We start from the raw sequence: 19,803 nt of genomic DNA, 5'->3' as shown, positions 1-19,803 counted from the left end.
CATTCCAGACAGTAAAAGTAGGAATTCCTCCTCCACCATGACCACCAACGGCAGCCATGTTTTTAGTCCCCGGAGCGAGTGCTGGTGGGACCCAGTTGTTACACCCTGATCCTTGATCATAACTCCCAACAGGCAACAGCTTCTCTCACACTACTACCTTGGTGTGATAAATAGCAGTAATTCTCACACCCACTTTGCTCATTCCCATTCTCATCCCCATACCCATCCTGTGCTACAACTGTAGACATCCCAAGTGGTGGTTCATACACACCACCACCAACGCTATCATTCCCATTCCCATTCCCATAAACAACATAATTAGACCCAGAACAATGCTCCATATTTAACTGAAGCTGTTGATTGAAATGATGTTGGTATTCATGGGTATCTTGTACTTGTTGATTACACCACAATCTTTGGTGCTGGGAAGTAGCATAAGGGTAGTGAATTGCAAGTGGTTGTGCTTGAGAGAATGGAATTCCTGGCCAGGAATGGAAGTTATGACACCCATTACCATAGGAAGTAAGCTGAGAATTATCAGGAGTATCAGCACAAGTGATAGCCCTGTTTAATTGTTTATCAGATGTAGCAGTCAAATCCTCCACATCTTTTAACCTTTTAGCAGCTCCTCCAATGGGAAGTGCAGTGCTATTAAGTATGGCTTTTACATCATATCTGTTTATCTCAAAGTTTGTCACTGCATTTAATCCCCTGAATTTGATTGCTGCTATGTCATATGCTTTTGCTGCTTCCTCTTGTGTGGCTGTACATGTAAACATTTGATGTGGATCTAGGATCCAAAATCATGATTAGCACTAATTTATTGAAGTAAACAATTAAAAAAGTATAAAATATTTTGCAGAGTTTTATTTGTAAAATAAATAACCCACAAAAAATTCATTCCTCCAAATTGAGTTATACAAGAAGAATAATACAATACAAGTTATAATAATAATCTCAAGGCGTGAAAAAAGAAGGAAAAAACCCAATTCCTAAAACAGTAAAAACTAAAAAATGTTTAAATTAATTTTTATAAAAAAGTTATTGGTAGCTCCGCCTATGTAAACATTATGATTCACATATGAGTTGTTTCACATTCGAGATAGAAAAGAAAGATATGTCACTTTATAAACTTAAAAGAGTAACTCCTATTCCTTTTGATTTTAACATTGAACCTCCTTTTTGTTTATAAACGGGTTGCCTTTTTCTCCTCCTAATTTGACTTGTCTAGGCCATTTTCTAAATTCTAACATGTTAAAAAAAATTATTGTTTTCGATTGATTGTATTGAAAGCCAATGGCGGATCTTCCCTTCAACCAACGAACCCCTCAAACTTCTTTCACAACTTAAAATTTTACATTATCTTCCTTTTTTCTAAGAAAATGATTTGATTTTATTAAAAAAATTAATTAGCGTATAAAACATATTCAAGATCCGTGCTCGTTGAGAAAAAACAACACCAATGGCGAATGATACATTGATAAACTTTATGTAGTGTTTGGGAACAAGTATTTCATTTCAAATTTTGGATTTCAATTATGAAATCATAAATAAAGAATTTGAGAATGACAAGCTTTGGATAGCGTACTCAAATTCTCAACTTTAACTACTTTAAGAAGAATGGTGGAATTTAATCCAAATCATTATCATCATCATCATCATCATCATCATCATCCTACCTAGTATATCCCGCGCATAAAGGATTAAAGCCAGGGTCTGGGGAGGGAAAGATGGCGGCAACTCATACCCATAAAAGAGAGCGTGACCAAAGGAGTCCCCCGGCTCAAGGAAGATAAAGAGATGTGATTACACGTGCAAGATAACTTAAAGGCCTATAGAAAGGAGAGCTACTACAGAGGAAAACACAGAACTAAAAGAAAGGAAACGATAAGAGCATGAGGTTACGGACACTACAAGGAAAGCTAAGCGGACATCAGAAGTCTAGGACATGGATGTGTCGTCTCCAACTGCTCCTATCCGTAGTCAGGTCCGCAGAGAGGTTTAACTCATACAAGTCAACTCTTATTTGCTCATCCCAAGTTCTCCTGGGTCTTCCTCGACTCCTCTTACCCTCTACTATAATGCTTTCTACACTCCTCACAGGGGCATTAAAAGTCTTTCTCTGCACATGACTAAACCACCTCAATCTATGCTCGTGCATTTTTTAAAATATAGGGGCTGCCCCTAGTCTGTCCCTAAACTCTTGGTTCCTAATTCGATCCATCAAAGTGCGCCCACACATCCACGTCAGCATACGCATTTCTATAACTTCCATCTTATGTTCGAAAATTTTCTTTACAGGGCAACATTCAGTCCCATACAGCAGAGCAGGTCTGATTGCCGCCCGGTAGAAATTTCCTTTTAACTTGCTTGAGAATTTCCTATCACATAACACTCCGATGGCTGCTCACCACTTGAGCCAACCCGCCTGTATACGATGATTTGCATCCCCGTCAATCTCCCCATCCCTCTGAGCGATCGATCCCAAATACTTGTACTTGGTTGTACTCTTAACAACAGCTCCATCTATGGACACCTTTGATTCACCTACCGGTGATGTCCCACTAAAGTCACAACGTAGATACTCGGTCTTCGTATGGCTAATACGCAATCCTTTACCTTCTAAAGCTTCCCTCCACTCATCCAATTTGTTACTAACCTCCTCTCTAGTTTCTGCTACTAGCACTATGTCATCCGCGAATATCATGGTACCGTCTCCCAGATAAATTTAGAAATCTCTTCCATTATGACAGTAAAGATGAAAGGGCTTAGAGCCGATCCCTGATGTAGCCCCACTTTAACCGGAAAAGGCTCTGTTTTCCCCACCGGTGTTTGAATGCTAGTCGAAACTCGCCTCAATGTATACTGAAAAAATATCTCTAGCCTTGAGGCTTTCCAAGATGACTCGTCGTGGTATGCTATCATACGCTTTCTCCAAGTCAATGAACATCATATGCAGATCTTTCTTTTGCTTCCTATATCTCTCCATCAGTCTCCTCAAAACATAAATTGCGTCAATGGTTGACCTTCCTGGCACAAATCCGAATTGGTTCTCTCTAAATTTAAAATTTTTTGATTTGCCAAACAATAAATAAACCAATTCCAAACTAACTAAATAAAATCATCGTTTCTAAACATGACATTAAAGAAATTTGAAATAATTGTTACTTACTAAATGTGCCAAGATAGAGGTCTTTGTTGCTTGCAACCCTGCCCATCCTTGCTTGCTAACGACCATGTTGATGATGCCTGCTTATTTAATTTGATCATTAAAAGTTTCTACCTTTTGCACATACATAACCTTAGACTTACACAATAAGAATAATTATTCGTAATATTCCTTTTATATAACATATAATAACTTAATTATGTTGGATATAACTATATGTTTAAGTGTTTTTTAATTAAAATTGTTTATTTCATAGATAACTTATGTGCACAAACAAGAACATTACGTTTATTTTTATTGGTATTTGATCTAGCCGACACAAAAATATCAAGTTTAACGTTTGAACAATATTAAATTTGATTGTCTAAGTTTGTTGAAACTGATAATTATTACTCATTAGATAGATTCTCATGTAAAATACGAGTGTAATAAATATTTACTTATATGAATATATTAATATTAATTTATAAAATCAATTCATGTACAACATAAATTAATCATTAAATCAAAACGAAGAAATAATTTATTATACAATTATATTAAAACATATATGTGAAAAAATAGACAAAAAATTACCATCAATCAATAAAATTTTATCAAATTAATTATTGTTAAGCTCTATTATATTGATGAAAACACCCAAGTAAGTCGAGAAATGTCAGTCAACAGTATTTATCAAATTTTAATTAATACAATTTTAACTGCAATTAAATACTTTGTTTGTTAAAAAAATCTATTCTTTTTCTATGATTCCATCATCGAAAGATTTTAGATTTTCCACTAATATATTATATTTTAGTCTAACTTTTAGATTATTATCATGTATGATTACAAAATATTTTTAAAAGATTAATATAATCAATAAATTAACTATAAAATATAATATAAATTTTGAGCCTAAGACTTAAGATTGTGTATATGAAAAAGGAAATAGAAGTAGAGCAGTCCTTCTCCCTCACGCAGCCATTCCTTGTTCAATAATAAGATAAGAAACCTTGAATTAAACAAACCATGATACTTGAAACAAAAGTTTCCAGTTTTGAAGAAGCATCTTACCTGTGGTTCAATACATTTAACCAAGGTTTCAGTTTTCAAGTTTGATGTTACTCATCATAAGTCTTACCTTTGGGTTATTTTTTAGCTCATAAATTGATAGGCTTCAGCAAATGCTAGAAAAGACTATATAGCAAGCTTAAAATAAGGCGTGGCACTTTCTCTGCACATGATATAACGAGCATTAGCATTACTTCTTGGGGTCAGATTTGCTTGAATAATGCAATTTATGTGATATTTCTTATCAAGTACTATTTGCTTGAAGTATCCAATTTGGGATGTCAATGATTACCCATCCATCCCAGGACCCTAACACACCCACAAGAAAGGAATAAAAAGGAAAATGAAAATGAAAATGAAAGAACAAGAAAACACATGCAATGTGGTATGTTTCCAGATAACTTGTTTTTCCATCTTACAAATGATTTTTACAAATGCGAAAAATCTTCCCTTCACTGCATACTATCTGAGTCCTCTCTATCTCCTTTTTTGTTTGTGTTCTTTGGGCTATGGTGGTGGCTAGCCGCAGGATTGACATATTTTTCGTTAAGCTGGCCAATGCGTGATGATGGAGAATTTTTTAACTCGACCCGTGAAGCTGTTAAGGTGACCTTTAAATCTTGTTGGATACCTGCATTTCAATAAAATATGGACCACAAAGGTTTCAAATAATATCATGCTTAATAATTTTCCAAATTTTTTTAAAAAAAGAATTAAAGCCATTGATTCCTTGGCCATTATTGTATGAACTGCTAACATAGCTTGGTTAATTTACAAAATCTTTTTTGACTACTTGTAATTTAGCATGAACACTATGTTTACATAAATGAATTCCTTTTGCAATTAATGTTCTAGATTGAGATGATGATGAAGAAGAATACATGTTAAATATCAAATTACTTTAGAGATTAAAATGAAAATTGAAAAAAAAAATTTAGATGTTGGAAGAAGTAATTAAATTGGAAGAGCAAAGTGAGCAAAAGATGAAGAAGAGGTTACTGACAAAAGGCTGTCTAAATACCCATTAAAATGATGAAGAAATGGAGAATTTACTGTTTCTCTAAGTAAAGAACCAGTCAGGTATGCCAGCGGGAAATATGTATCAAAGTTCGTATTATTCATGGTTAATTGAAAGTTCGTATTATTGGAGGAAAATCAGGTGAAAGTTCGTATTATTCAAGGTAATTTTTCCTATGAAAAATTAAAAATTAAAATATTTTCTTTTTGTCTTTTAATGGTTGGGTCACTTCTTAATGAAGCAAACTTAAATTTGATTTAAGATTTGGGATAAAAAAATCTATAGGTTTATATAAGAAAATAATTTATAGTCTATTAAAAATATTATATTTTTTAATGAGCTAATTATTTCCTTAAATATCAATTCAATCATAAAAAATTTCCATATCATCAGTAGAAAAAAAGCGAGAAAAATTATAGTGAGAACATTACACGTGCTTCAAGTCATTTCTTCATTAGTATATTCTATTTTATTATTTTATTGATTATTGATTAATTATTGATTGATGATTTACGTGAGCCTTGTCTATTGTTATCATTTTTGAGCCAAGGTTTTGTGAAAATTAGATGAAAGTAAGTTTCTTATAATAAAAAATTATCAAAGTAAGAATTTAACAAATATATTTTGCAAAATAAGCTTTTTTTACAATGAATGGTCAGTTGTTATTAATATCGGCCGGTTGATTAAATTTATAAGTTTATATAAGAAAATATATTTATAGTCAATCAAAAATATTGAGTATATTTTTATGAGTTAATTATTTCCTTAAATATTAAGTTAATCATCAAAAGTTTCCACGTCAACAGTAGAAAAAAGACAGAAAAAATTTTAATGAGAACGTGACACGTGTCATAAGTCGTTTCTTCATTAGTATATTTTATTATTGATTGATTGATGATTATTGATTATTGATTCTGTTTTTATTTGCTATACTAATAATTATAGTATTGGCTGTGTTTTTATTTACTATATTCGAGTTAAATGGCTTTTTTCGATCGCGATCTCTTCATGATGAGTGTATCAGTATGTCTTCTTCTCTTCCTCCCTAAATCTTAACTTAGGCTAAATACATTAGAATGATGATGATAAAGAAGCTTAAAAAATAAAGAATATTATATACATATATATCAACTAATCTTGCGAGTGATCGTCTCAATTTCACCAATAGTCAACTCAACCCAATTATAGTTTTTATAAATACTCAATGAGTAATTGGTCTATTTAAAGTCATACTTAATATCTTTCAAAATAAAATTAATTTCTTTTATAACTGAAAACTAATTATTTAATTGATCATCTTATATAAAACTTTAAAATCTGAACAGATTTATTTAAAATCATAAACTTATATGTATAAACTGATTATTTTAATGTCAAAATTAATATTTTTATTAAAAAATAACAAAAATTGAAATCACATCTATAAAAAAAATTAGCAAATTAAAAAAAAAAAGGTGAAAAGCATAGCAAACTTAAAAACATAAAATAGCTAAGAAGAACTGTACATAAATAGAAACAACAATAAATAAATGCGCATGTTTGGTGGTAAAAGCAGGCACACACATTAGCTTACAAAATTCCTGCAACAGTTGGAGGCAAAGTTCACATGGTTGCATGATACTGTATCCTTTTAACTTGGTCTTTTATTCCATTCAAAAAAGATTTTTTTTTTTAATTATTACAGATTAAATTATTATTTTAATAATATAAAGTTTTTAAAAGAATAATACATGTGATTAAGTAAATAAATTACTCTGTCTCATCCACACGTAAATAAATTATTATTGTAAGTTGTTAAAATAATGATACTTTAATATTTGATCGTTCAGTTTGAATAAATATTTATTAATTTGAAGAATATGTTAGTGAAGATTTAAATATAGGATTTATGACATTCTCCTTTTGTGTAGATTGCATTTTGCAGAATACGGTCAATATTTAATAAAATTTAACCAATTAATTAATTTATATATTGACTTCAATGTGAAGAAGCTTCTAATTTCCTTTTCAAAAAAAAAAAAAAAAGCTTCTAATTGAATTTATTGATCAAAAGATTATAGAAAATAAAGTCTTAAAAGTGATTTTAAATAAAAATGAGAGCGTATATATACATGAATTAAATAAATATTTCAATTGATAAAGGCTAACACACATGAATTTAGCTTCTGATTTAATGTTGAGGAACAATGTCAAACAACTTAAATTGATAGTTGTTTGTCCAATTCAATGTTTACATGCTATGTATCTTTTGAAAAAATAATTTGCAAATTATAACTTTAAAATTTAAGACTTTTGCATATAAGCTCAATTTTTTTTTTTTAAATAATAGTCACCAAAGTATCAAAGTCCACAGTGTTCAAGCCAAATCACATAATTTTAACTACTGAATTTTTGACCACTAAAAGGGATGAAATTCAGTGATTTGTTTTGAACTCTGTAGATTTTAATAGTTTGGTGGTTGTAATTCAAAAAATAAATATTACGGCTTTAATTCGTAAAAATTTTACACTTTAATGCTATAAGTCGCAATTATTTCTAAAATAAAAGTCAATTTGTCTTAGTTTGTTAGTTTAATTATAATAAGGGGCCGTTTGGTTCACACAAGGGAATCGGAATGGAATGAGAAAAGGGAATGGAAGAGAAAGGAATAGATTCCCCTAATTTAGCCTAGTCGTTTGGCTGCGTTCAGGAAACGAAATGAAATGCTCATTGATTCCCTTTGTGACTGTTTGGTTCAAGTTAAGGAATCAAATTATGAATTTTTAAATTCTTTTATATTTTTTCCAAAAATAACTAGTTATTATATGATAAACTTGATAAACTTATTTTTTTAAAAAAATATCATTAACTTGTATCATCTTTTCCTGTAATATGAAGAAAAAAATATAACTCTAAATAATATCTTTCTAGCTCCATTGATTACAAATAATAATAATAATAATAATAATAATAATAATAATAATAATAATAATAATAGCAATAATAATATAAATAAAATTAATAACAAAAAGTGCGACTTGTATTTTTTTTTTTTAATTTCGAATTATGAAATTTTTTTGTTTAATTAATTTATTTTTTAAGTTATTGTTATTTAAATAAATGTTGTATAAATTATTTTATTTTAATATAATATTATATTATGATAATGTTATTATAATAATTAGTTTTGAATTTAAATAATTTATTTGAATGTTTAATTATTTTTTAATATAATAATAATATATTAATTAGAATTTAGTTGTTAATTAATTTTTAATTTTTTATTAATAATTTTTTTATTAATTTAGTTGATAATAGTGTTATTATGTCCAATGGTAAATTCGTAATTTTTTAAAGTTTAGGGGCAAATTCGTAATTTAATTAGGGGGTGGCGGTAAAATGAAAATAGTGGCGAATTATAACAATACCCATAAATCAAAGTTCAAATTTTAAGTGATGGGTAATGAAGTGGGGAATGGAATGGGAAAGTGTAGGGGGGGTGGGGAATGAGAGTATAATAGTTTGGGGTAAACCCAAAACTAAAATGGGGGAAAGAGAATGATAGAAAGTGACAAACAAACAACAACAAAGGGAATTGGGTATTTTCATTCCCTTTCCCTTTGATTATTACCCCCAACCAAACGGCCCCTAAGTATGTTTAATTTATTTAGAGAATCCCAAGTCATCAATTTTCAGTAGTTGAGAGCTTTCTCATAATTAATTTTTACTTCAACACATATTGTTAGTAGGTAATAGAGCTGTTCAAAACAAACCCGACCCGAAAATCCGACTCGGAATCGAAAATTATCCGACCCGAAAAAATGTAAGTTTTTTAGGTTTACCGAACCGGAATTACCCGAATCGATACTTCACTCGAACCGTTTGATAACCGAAAAGGGCAAAATCGAACTCGAACTGCAACCGAATTTTATAACCGACATATAAACCTTAACCGATATTACCCGAACTGAACAGTGATCGACCTGAGTCAAATCCGACCCGAATTATACACGTAACCGAATGCAACCTGACTAAAACCGATTAAGATCGAACTGTTTTTAACCCGAATCGATTATTAATCGAACTGTTTTTAACCCGAACTGATACCAACCCGAACTGATTGTTAATCGAACTGTTATAAATCCGAATCAATTTTTCACCTAATTTTAGCAAATTAGGTCCAATTTCAGTTTTCTAATTATACATCCACCAAATATAAATATATAAATATTAAGTTTTTAACCCCAAAAATTTACATCTATCACTTATACATCCACCAAATTAACATGTACAAATATCAAGTTTTTTGAATGTAACATATGGTTTTTTGAACAACGAAATGGGTGTTTGAATATCCAAAATGTTAATTTTAACTTACAAAATGACGTATTAAATATTAAACAACTTAAAGTGAGAATTTGAAGTACAAAAGTAAATGTTTTGATTAATATTTAGTTGAGCTATTTAGCTCAATTTAAAACTGTCGATACTGTCTTAATGAAGAATTTGCGAAAAGCTAAGTTTTGTTAGTTTAAACCTTTTTTTTCTCAAATCAGAGTATCATATAGATAATCCCTACAATTAAGGAGAAGAGAGAATCAATTCATCTTGAAAAAAATTATATTTTATAACATTTATTTAAAATAATTATCTTCCGTTTTTACTAACAAAACTCCACTTTTTTGAAGACTTGTTCTTACAAGAAGTTAGTAAAATGTGGTTATCAAATCTTCAACTTCTATATTTGCTTTGATATTTTCTTATTGAAGATGCAACACATTAATCATACAACTATACAAGCATATTAATTAATAATCTCGTGAGTTCATCCAACTTCTAATAATAGGTTATGAGGGTAAGTGGCTAGAGTTATGTCATTAATTTAGAGGCAAATTATTAATTCGAGAGAGGAGATCAAAAGAGCAGAGATGACAGAAAGCTTGGTAGAAGCTAGTGTGTGCGCAGATGGTGGTACTACGGGAGAACTTGAAGAAGGTATAAGCAAGCTGCATGAATTAGGTGTGGAGATCCGCTGGACGGAAAAAGGTGTGCAGAAACCATCACTAAATCCCAAAGAAATTTAATGTAAATAAAGAGTATATATGAAAATGAGCGTTGGCATAACGACATCTTCTGATACAATCAAAGAAAACAAGGATCGCGCCTTAGCTCAAACAACGTGTGGATGGGTGGAGAAACATTGTAAAGCTTACGTAGCTGAACATTTTCTGTAGTCTCAACATCCTTGGCCCCTATGGACCGCCAAGCATTGCGAGCATCTCACCTTTTCTCATATTGAAGGTAAACATCAGCAGTTACAATCTCACAATCAAGTCTCTCATACCAATGATACTGTCTGGTGCGCCACTGCTACGAACTTCAGAAAAACAAATTAATACAAAACGATGTAGCAAAAACTTAAAATGGGATACCTCTACATCAATTTAGCCTTGTCGTACGATTGTCCTAACATTTACATCAAAATTTTCCACCAAACAACAGAGAAGTACTATAAGAAAAGATAAACATAATTGTAAAAAGTTGAACTAAGAAAGACAATATTCTCCAGTAACTCGATTTCTTTGTTCAATATTTTCTCAATGATGACCTTGAATAGGAGGTGAAAGAAGGCGCACAACAACAAATTGAAAGACCAAACTTTCTATAGAAGCACCACAAAAAGTGACAGGTTAATGTTATGGCAAAGAGGGATGAGGTTGCTTGTCTGCTTTGCCCCAATTAATCCTGCAATTTTTGCCACACCAAGAACATCTCCCTTGGCTAACTGATTTGCTGAGACCAAATCAAACACCGTCTTTCCCAATAACACTTTGCAGCTAGCAATGTCAGTTCTCTTGGTGGATCCCCTTAGAGAGACATCCACCATCTGTGCCTCGCCTTGTTTACCGATGTGTGTTAATTTACATAATTGTTCAGATTCTTGAGGAGAGGATGAAAGTTGAGTTTCTGGACTTGCGGATTCATGATTACTAGCTTCTGAATCTATTGGACCTGATGATGGAGGTTCACCAAAAATGTCTACCGGAGATGAACGTGTTCTACCGGCCGGATTGGAGGAGAACAGATGGGATTGTAAGAGGGCCGCCGGTTTCAGTGAGAGGATGAAGAAGAGAGAGTTGAATTAGGGTTTATTAGAGCGGGATTTGGGAATGTTGCTGTTACAGGATGAAGAAAGGAACCAAAATCCTTTTTTATCAAATGACGGTGACGTGGCACGTTGTTGACCGCTGATCTGATATTAGCATTATAATCCAACGGCTAAAACACCTTATCCGTGTGCTATCCAAATAACCAATAACATTTTGTGCAAGTAATGTATCAATTGAGTAATATATTCATCAAATTGGACAATTAGTTATCTTAATCTAAAATAATTTATTTGAGTAATATAAATATTTTATATCAAATATTAAATATTTTTATTATTGAATTTGGTAAAATTTCATAATTTAGGCTATTTAATTCAAAGTAACAAAAAAGGTGGAGTACTAGTTTCATTTACTATAAGTCTTTAATAGATCGAATTACGACAAGTGAATTACGATCGATTATTAATAGCCTATAAATTACTTTAGAGTATTCAATATCAGTATTAAGTAATAACTAATAAGTAATAGCATTGAGTTAACTGTCAATGATAATCTATAACTGTAACTGTAACTATAACTCTATAAGATAGTTTGTATTAGTTTCATTCACTCCAATAGGTCTAGTTCCGAACATTGTTAAGCTTTAAATTAAATACGATCAACTATTAGTGTAATAGATTTATTATTTTAAAGTATTCAAGGTCACTAATAAGTATAAATACATAATATCATATAAAATGGTTATGATTACTTGATTAATCTAATTCACTTTATTATATAAGTTTCAATTATCAAACATAGAAAAACAATCGATTATTAGTGTAATAGAGTAATGTATATTCTAATAGGCTATGAGATAGTTTAGATTATTCTTATTCATTCCAACAAATCGAGTTTCGATTATCGAGTTTTAATATTTAATCAATTATCAAAATTAGCAACATGATGCATTATAAAATAATAGTCTTATATATATATATATATATATATATATATATATATATATATATATATATATATATATATATATATATATATATATATATATATATATATATATATATATATATATATATATATATATATATATATAAACTAATTGAAATAAATTGATCTGCCATAAAATGAGCATACATCAATTAAAAACCCGACTATTAACTTATTTCGATATTGACCCGATCGATAGTTGTCCGTAACCGATAACTACTCGAAAAATAAAGCTCGAACCCGATTTGTGCCCGAAAAAACCGAACTAATGTAAGACCGATGACAACCCGAGCTCGATTGACACGCGACCCGAATTTCAACCGATAACAAACCGGTTTGAACCTGATAATGCGAACAACCGTTGTTAAACCGACCCGTAACCAACCGATCTGACCCGAGTATGACCCGTTGTTGTATACAACCGAAAATTTACCGATTCGAAAACCAACCGAGCCGAATTAAACCCGTTCGAAACCGACCCGATGACCCGAATGAACACCTCTAGTAGGTAATTCTCTTGTTTCAATTTACTTGCAATATTTGTTTTTTCATACAGTCTAATACACTAATTCAATCTTTAATTATAAAAATTTGATATTAATAATCTTTGCAATGAGACGAATCAAATAAGATTTCAATTGACTATGTTTTAACTTATAGATTAAAAACTAATCACAAATTAACTTTATTATTCTATCTCTTCTTGCTTTTTCTTTCCTCTTTTCACCTTCTCCCTTCCTTTTCTGTCTTTTTATTTTTTTTGTCATTTACATTGTTATTTAAATAAAGTCTTAATAAAAATTTATAAATTAAAATATAACAACTTTCTAATATCTTTCTTTCATCTTACTTATTACAACTAGTCAGCGTGAAATGAATATCAAAATAAATAAAATCAGAAAACAAAAAGAAAATAAGTAAAAAAAAAACGAAAAGTTTATAATTAATAGGAGTACCTAGTTACTCCTCGATAGATTGACGCACCACGAGATACAAACTATTTCATGATTGCTTGACCTAAATTCCTTGTGTTTTTGTGGATCCTTCTTTGCTGATGATGATAAGCTGCCATTTTTGATGTGTGTAGTTCTGATTGTTTTGAATATAGCAAAGAGTGGTAGAAATCTTGCATATTTAATTGCTAAAATTAATTATCATAATTTTTATCATAATTTTTCAAGGAGTTCATGGTTGAATGGGTATATGGCCAGTATGTCAGTATATTTATAGTATATGTATCTTGTTTACAACTTGTGATTGTTGTAAAGATCAAGAGTCAAGACTTTTCAGATGTTTGAAACTGATTTATACAAGTAGTATGATGCCATTAATCTATTATTTGCTACCATTGGAAGTTGGAACATAGAAGTAAACTAACCAGTAAAGAACACTTTTATTTGGGTTTTGTAGCTAATCGTATGGCTTGCTTGATTCATATGTTTTTGACTTTTAAGGATATTCTGCGTTGACTTTCTGAAAGCCGAGCAAAATCTGGTCATGAGAATGTCAATTTTTTGAGCAAAATCTGCGTTGACTTTTAAGGATGTTCTAATAATGGTTCGAAATAATGAGAATCGGAAGCTATTTTATTCTTCCATTACAATAATTTGTAATACAAAATTTACAACATCTCATTTCCTCATGCATGCATCTTCCTACGTTTGAATTTAAAGATTCAGATGTACGCAACCTCACTCTTGTTAATGATAATAGACATTTTCAAATGACCCTCGGAGTTTGAAGCCTTTTAACTACATTGGATTTTAAAAGGTCAAAATTAGAAGAGTTTGAAGCCCGATATATGAATTTCAATGAACAACAAACACACTTTACCTGCGTGTCCATTTGAAACGATAACACCAAGATATGAATGGACAAGTGTATCATTACGGATACAAAATAGAAATTTTACAAATAACTTTGCAATCCACACACAAAATTATATATATATATACATATACATATATATATATATATATATATATATATATATATATATATATATATATATATATATATATATATATATATATATATATATATATATATATATATATATATATATATATATATATATATATATATATTTAGGATCAAATGAGAAGAGGTCTTAAAATGAGAAAGTTAAGAAGTAATCTAAAGCATTCATTTTTTTGATCAATGGACAGATTTAATTTGTTTAAGTTGATAGTTGCACGCGGTTTTTTCATGTAATATGAACCGGTTTTTTATTGATTAACCGGTTCAATATATAAAGAATCTTTTTTTTTCTCTCTCCTGCTTTACTTTCTCGACATTTTCCTCCCGTTCCATCTTCAAGAATTTTCGTTTGAATCTGCATCTTCCTCCCGTTCTTCAACACTTAAAATTTTCGTTTGAATCTCGACATTTTCATTGTTCTTCAATCGTTCTTCGAATTTATTTCAGGTATTTCTTCAATAAAACTCAACAATGTCGACATTTTTGCTTGTTTTGTGTTGTTGTTTCAGTTCTTGAATTAGTATATAAAACTCAACCGTTCTTGATTTAAGGGTTTATTTTCTTCGATTTTCGGTGTTTATTTGAATATTACTCTAGTATTTGATATTTAGGGTTAATTTCTGTTGATCTTCATTCTGCGATTTTCTCTTGTTCTGTGATTTTACATTTTCATTCGATTTTTAGGGTTTTGATTTTTATTCTCGACATTTTGATTTTTATTCTGGTATTTGAGTATTATTCTGGTATTTGATTTTTTAGGGTTTTTCATTTGGTTTAATTATGTGATTTAAAATCTTTTATGATGATGACTTCAACTTTGATTATCACACTTTTTTTTAGTTGTCATGGCAAAAACAAGAGGTCGCAGTATTCCAGTTGATATTCCCTCCACTTCTAATTTACATTTGAATTCCAACACAAGAAAGAGAAGAGCTGAGGAAACTGACAATGTACAACAAAGGTCTGTAAGGTAATTTTATCGACTAGTATGTTGAATTCCAACATTGTAATTCCAACAAAGTATTCCAGGTCATCAACATTGTAATTATTCATAGTCATAGTATCCTTTATTGATAACATAGTATCTTTTTCTAAGAACATTGTATATTTTTTTTGTTGTTGCAGGTTGAGATCTACTTTTCAAACAAAAAGTAGACCTTCTCAATTGATCAAAATGATGAAGGGATTCACTGAGAAACAAAAAATCTCAGTGAGAGAGATTGGTTTTGGTGGCCTTCTTAGTTTAAAGTTATGTAGAAATCCATCTGCAATGCTTGGTTGGCTTGTAGATTGTTTTTATCCCGGTAGTTGTATGTTTTCAATAGACTCTTTGAAGTGCTTTCCGATTTCTGAACATGATGTATATGATGTTTTTTGTCTACCTCTGAACCCAAACAATGATGTAGAATTAGTTTCAAGGTGTGCGAACAAGTATAATCCTGATTTTCCCTTGAAACAAGAATTTAGATCCTTTTTTGGTTTTGAAGATACAAATGCAGCAATTCCTTTAGAATTGCTTGAACGAATGATCCCTAAGATGATTGATGGTGGGGATGAGTTCAAGCAACTTTTTGTTTTGCATGCTATTTCTTCTTTCTTAGCCCCTACCCAAAACAGAACAATAGACCTTAAGATTGTAAAGTCCATAGTAGATCCGAATAAGATTAGTACTTTTAATTGGTGTAAGTATGTTCTTGATCAGTTTTGTGACTCTGTTGTTAGATATCGTAAAGGAAAGTTGCAATTTTTTTCTGGATGCATTGTTTTGTTGGAAATTATTTATTTTCATCGTTTGAAATTCAAGAATATCTCTTTGCCATCCTCTTTACCTCTTATCTCTCATTGGACTGATAAGGATGTGTCAAGAAGAATTAAGGAGGAAACATCTGCTAATCATTTTGGCAGTGGTTTAATTTTGAGTACATATCCTGTGAGTGAAACAATGGTTTTTGAGTATGGTCAAGCTGTTGGGTTAAAGGTGAACAACGTTGATATTGGACAACCAAGTGTAAATGAAGAACCCTTCAGAGATCAAACAGTGCAAGACGATGATAAAATTGAGTTTCAGTTGCCGTTGAATGCAATGCGTAATTCTGATATACGCCGATTAGCTGAGGATGTAAGTATGATCTTACTTATTTATGTTGCCTTCAACATTATATTTTTTAATAATAACAAATATTTTTTTTGAAGACAGTAGCATTCACTTTTGCAACAAAGATTTTTCAAATTCCAAAACAGAACACAGTAGCTATACATAGTCATAGTAACTTTTAATCACAACATAGTATCTTTTTCTAAGAACATAGTAACATTCACTTTTGCAACAAATATTTTTCAAAATTTCAAAACAGAACACAGTAGCTTTTGGAAAATAATCATAACATAGTATTTTTTTTATAATGTCATAGTTACTTTCTTTTGAACAACATTTAACTTTATCTTTACTTATTTTTGTAGGAAATATGTGAGTTGCTGATGCTCATGAGGAGGGACACTCAAGTTGTCTCTGAGTTTTACATGGAGAAAATTAAATTGTTCTTAGAACAAAAACGTTCATTTTCTTCTCCTCCTGTCCCTTTTCCTGATGTTCCTTCTACCTCATCCACACCTTTTTCTGAAACCCAAAGTTTTTTTATGAATCCTACCGTGCTGAATACAATTGATGAAATAGTTGACACGGTTAAATGGGTTTCCTCTATTCCAAGGATGGTGAATGAGGTTTTTGTTGCTGATGAGGGTAATGTAGATGTTGTTAATGATGTACTGGATGAGGTTGAATTGGATCAAGTTGTTAATGATGTGGCAAATAATGTCACTGTTTTTGAAAGCCATGGTTATGAGAATGTATTGATACATGGCAGGGCAAAATGTTCCATTCCTTTTAGAGGTGTGAATGACAAATTTACGTATGTTTCACATCTGATGAAATCAAACAAAAAATATATGAGAACACTTGGTTCGTTACTTCAAGAATCAGTTGACTATTGTTTTGTTTCTGATAAATGTTTCGACAATAGGTGAGTCTTTTTTTTTTGTTTTTCTTTTTTTGTGATTTTTGTTTTTTATTATACTTATTTTATTCTTTTTATTTGACAGTGAATTGCTTGTGAATTTTGAGGACAATTTGAGAATTCAAAGGGAAGAGTTTTATACTCTAGGGGATCCCTCAAAGTGTACTCATGTTTCTGTTGTGGATTGTTGGTGTTTATTACTCAATGAAAATGAAAAGAACAAAGAATCTTCCAAAAAGTTCTTTTTTAATGCTAGTTCTAGTGTACGTTTTTTGTCATTTTTATTCTAAATAACTTTTCTTTTATTTTGAACTATTTTTAGTTATTTCATTGTTTATTTTTACAGCTTGCTTTGTTGGATTTTTAATAATAGTGGTGGTTCTCAACAAATTGATTTAATTTATGATTCTTGGGTCAAATGGGTGGATTTCAACCAAGTTGATTTGTCTAAGTTTGATCTGGTAAGATATTTTTTTGATGATTGATTGACTTATATAGTCACTATTTTAGTTATTATAGCTACTAATAGGTAGTTAGTACTTGTGCAGTCACTTTTTTTAGATATATTTATTGATTCAGTGATATATAATATACAGATTGTTGTTCCGATACTGAAGGGCAGTCAATACTTCTTACTTCTTTTGCATATGAAGTTAAGAATAGTGCAATGGATTGACAATGTGAACCATACTGCTATTTCAGAAGAAGAAATTAGAAAGCTAGGTGACACTATGGTATGTGTAGCATTTTATTATCCTGAAAAACCTTTTGCCTATGTTGCTAAGATTATGAAATATTTATTAATGAATATTTAAATGAAACTTTTGTAGAAAGATTTGCTGTCAACAATTTTTGATGATAAGATGCAAGCTACTGATGTTATTCCATTATGGAAAGTGGAACGAGTTCCCACTGATTGGAAAACGACTGCTAGGACTAACATTGAAAGTGATGTATTCATGATGATGAGCATGCTGTTTTTTGAGGGAACAGTTGATTTCCAGTGTCCAATATTGAATGCAGTTACGATTTTTCTTCTTAATATTATCTTTAAATGTATTTTTTTGAATGACATTCTAATTAAAAGATTCAAACTAAATGTATTTTCTTTTTATGTAGGCTCCATTGAGACATGTTGCAAGAGCTAAGATTGCTGGATCTTTGGTGTTATCTGATTTGAACAAACAAAGATGTAAAGTTTTAGAAGAGGTGTCCAATTTTAAGGATAAAAGACGCTCCATTGCCAAACAAGTTTCTATCAGAAGATTAAAGATTCGTTAATGTGAAGTACAAGATGAAGTTGTGAAGTTTTTAGTTGTACAAACATTTGATGGAACATAGTAGATAATCTAATTACTGTAGTTACTAGATAATCTAATAACTAGATAATCTAATTACTGTAATAATGTGAAGTTTTTTCATGAATATTTGTATAGTATTGGTGTCAAAAATCCGGTTTTGTCTTGATTGGAGCAGATAAGGTATTCATTTGTGTAGGAATGCTAATGGATGATCGAATGCAACAAGAGGGGGGGGGGGGTGAATTGTTGTGTTGTAAGTTTAAGATTTTTTGGCTCAACTTTTTGCGGAATTGTATCAAGTAAAGAACAAAACTTAAACTTAAGAACGAAAAGAAAAATAATAAAAGGAGACAAGGATTTTACGTGGAAACCTTCTTGGCCTAATAAGAAGGAAAAACCACGACCCCCCGGGATTTCAAAATTCTCACTATGTTTAGGCAATTAATTACAATTACACAAAACAATGTTTGCTTCACTTGAAGCTTCTCAATTCTCTAAATGCTTTACTCAAAGCTTCTCTACTTAGGCCTACTTCTCTTCTCTTCTCTTCTCTCCTTCTCTTTCTCTTCTCTCGTTTCTATTCTCTATTCCCTTAGACTTCCCATAAGTCTAATTACAACAAAACACTCAATTACCCTTTACAAGGCCATTCTCTACTAAGATTAAAACTAAGTAGTTGCTCAAGAAAAATATAATGAATTAATTGGCATTAAAAACTTAGAATATTTTTCTCAATTAATCTCCCTTAGATGGACACTCTCAATGCATACCCAGCTGAACTGTAGTTTCCCTCTTTTATAAGGGGAACAGCCATCAGTGCACACAGCCCACGTTCTCCATGAGGTGCATGTATCCCACGACTTCCATAACTTACTTGCTCCCAAAGAAAGTGGGAAGTTAGTTGAAAGTAGAGGTGGAAAATAGCTGCTGAATTCTTGCACGGTTAATATTACATGGGTAAAAGGAAGATCCTAAAATGTAGGAGACTAATTCAAAGTAGAGAACAAGTCTCTTGAATGTCCGAGTTTATAGGAGATAATCAAGGAATTAGTCTTCTCCATATTTTTAGGCGTATTAAAACTATTTTGCCAATTAATAAATAGATTTAATTAAGCAACTAATTAAATTTTAACCTTTTACATTAACTAAAAACAGAAAACATAATTTTCGTAACTTCCAGTCAATGTCTTCT

General features: G+C 30.8%; 1 protein-coding gene across 1 annotated transcript; it reads right to left on the bottom strand.

The window, feature by feature from the left end:
- Positions 1-10,499: 10,499 nt before the first annotated feature.
- On the bottom strand, positions 10,500-14,203 carry LOC130818581 (cyclic pyranopterin monophosphate synthase, mitochondrial-like). The gene is made up of 5 exons (XM_057684744.1): positions 14,150-14,203; positions 14,045-14,067; positions 10,894-11,278; positions 10,747-10,827; positions 10,500-10,586 (listed from the first exon to the last, which is right to left on the bottom strand). The coding sequence occupies exons 1-5, from the start codon at positions 14,201-14,203 to the stop codon at positions 10,500-10,502; spliced, it is 630 nt and encodes a 209-aa protein (XP_057540727.1).
- Between the last annotated feature and the right edge of the window lie 5,600 nt (positions 14,204-19,803).

The sequence above is a fragment of the Amaranthus tricolor genome, chromosome 7, assembly GCF_026212465.1.
Source record: "Amaranthus tricolor cultivar Red isolate AtriRed21 chromosome 7, ASM2621246v1, whole genome shotgun sequence".
NCBI lineage: Eukaryota > Viridiplantae > Streptophyta > Magnoliopsida > Caryophyllales > Amaranthaceae > Amaranthus > Amaranthus tricolor.
This window is presented reverse-complemented; position numbering and strand designations above follow the sequence as displayed.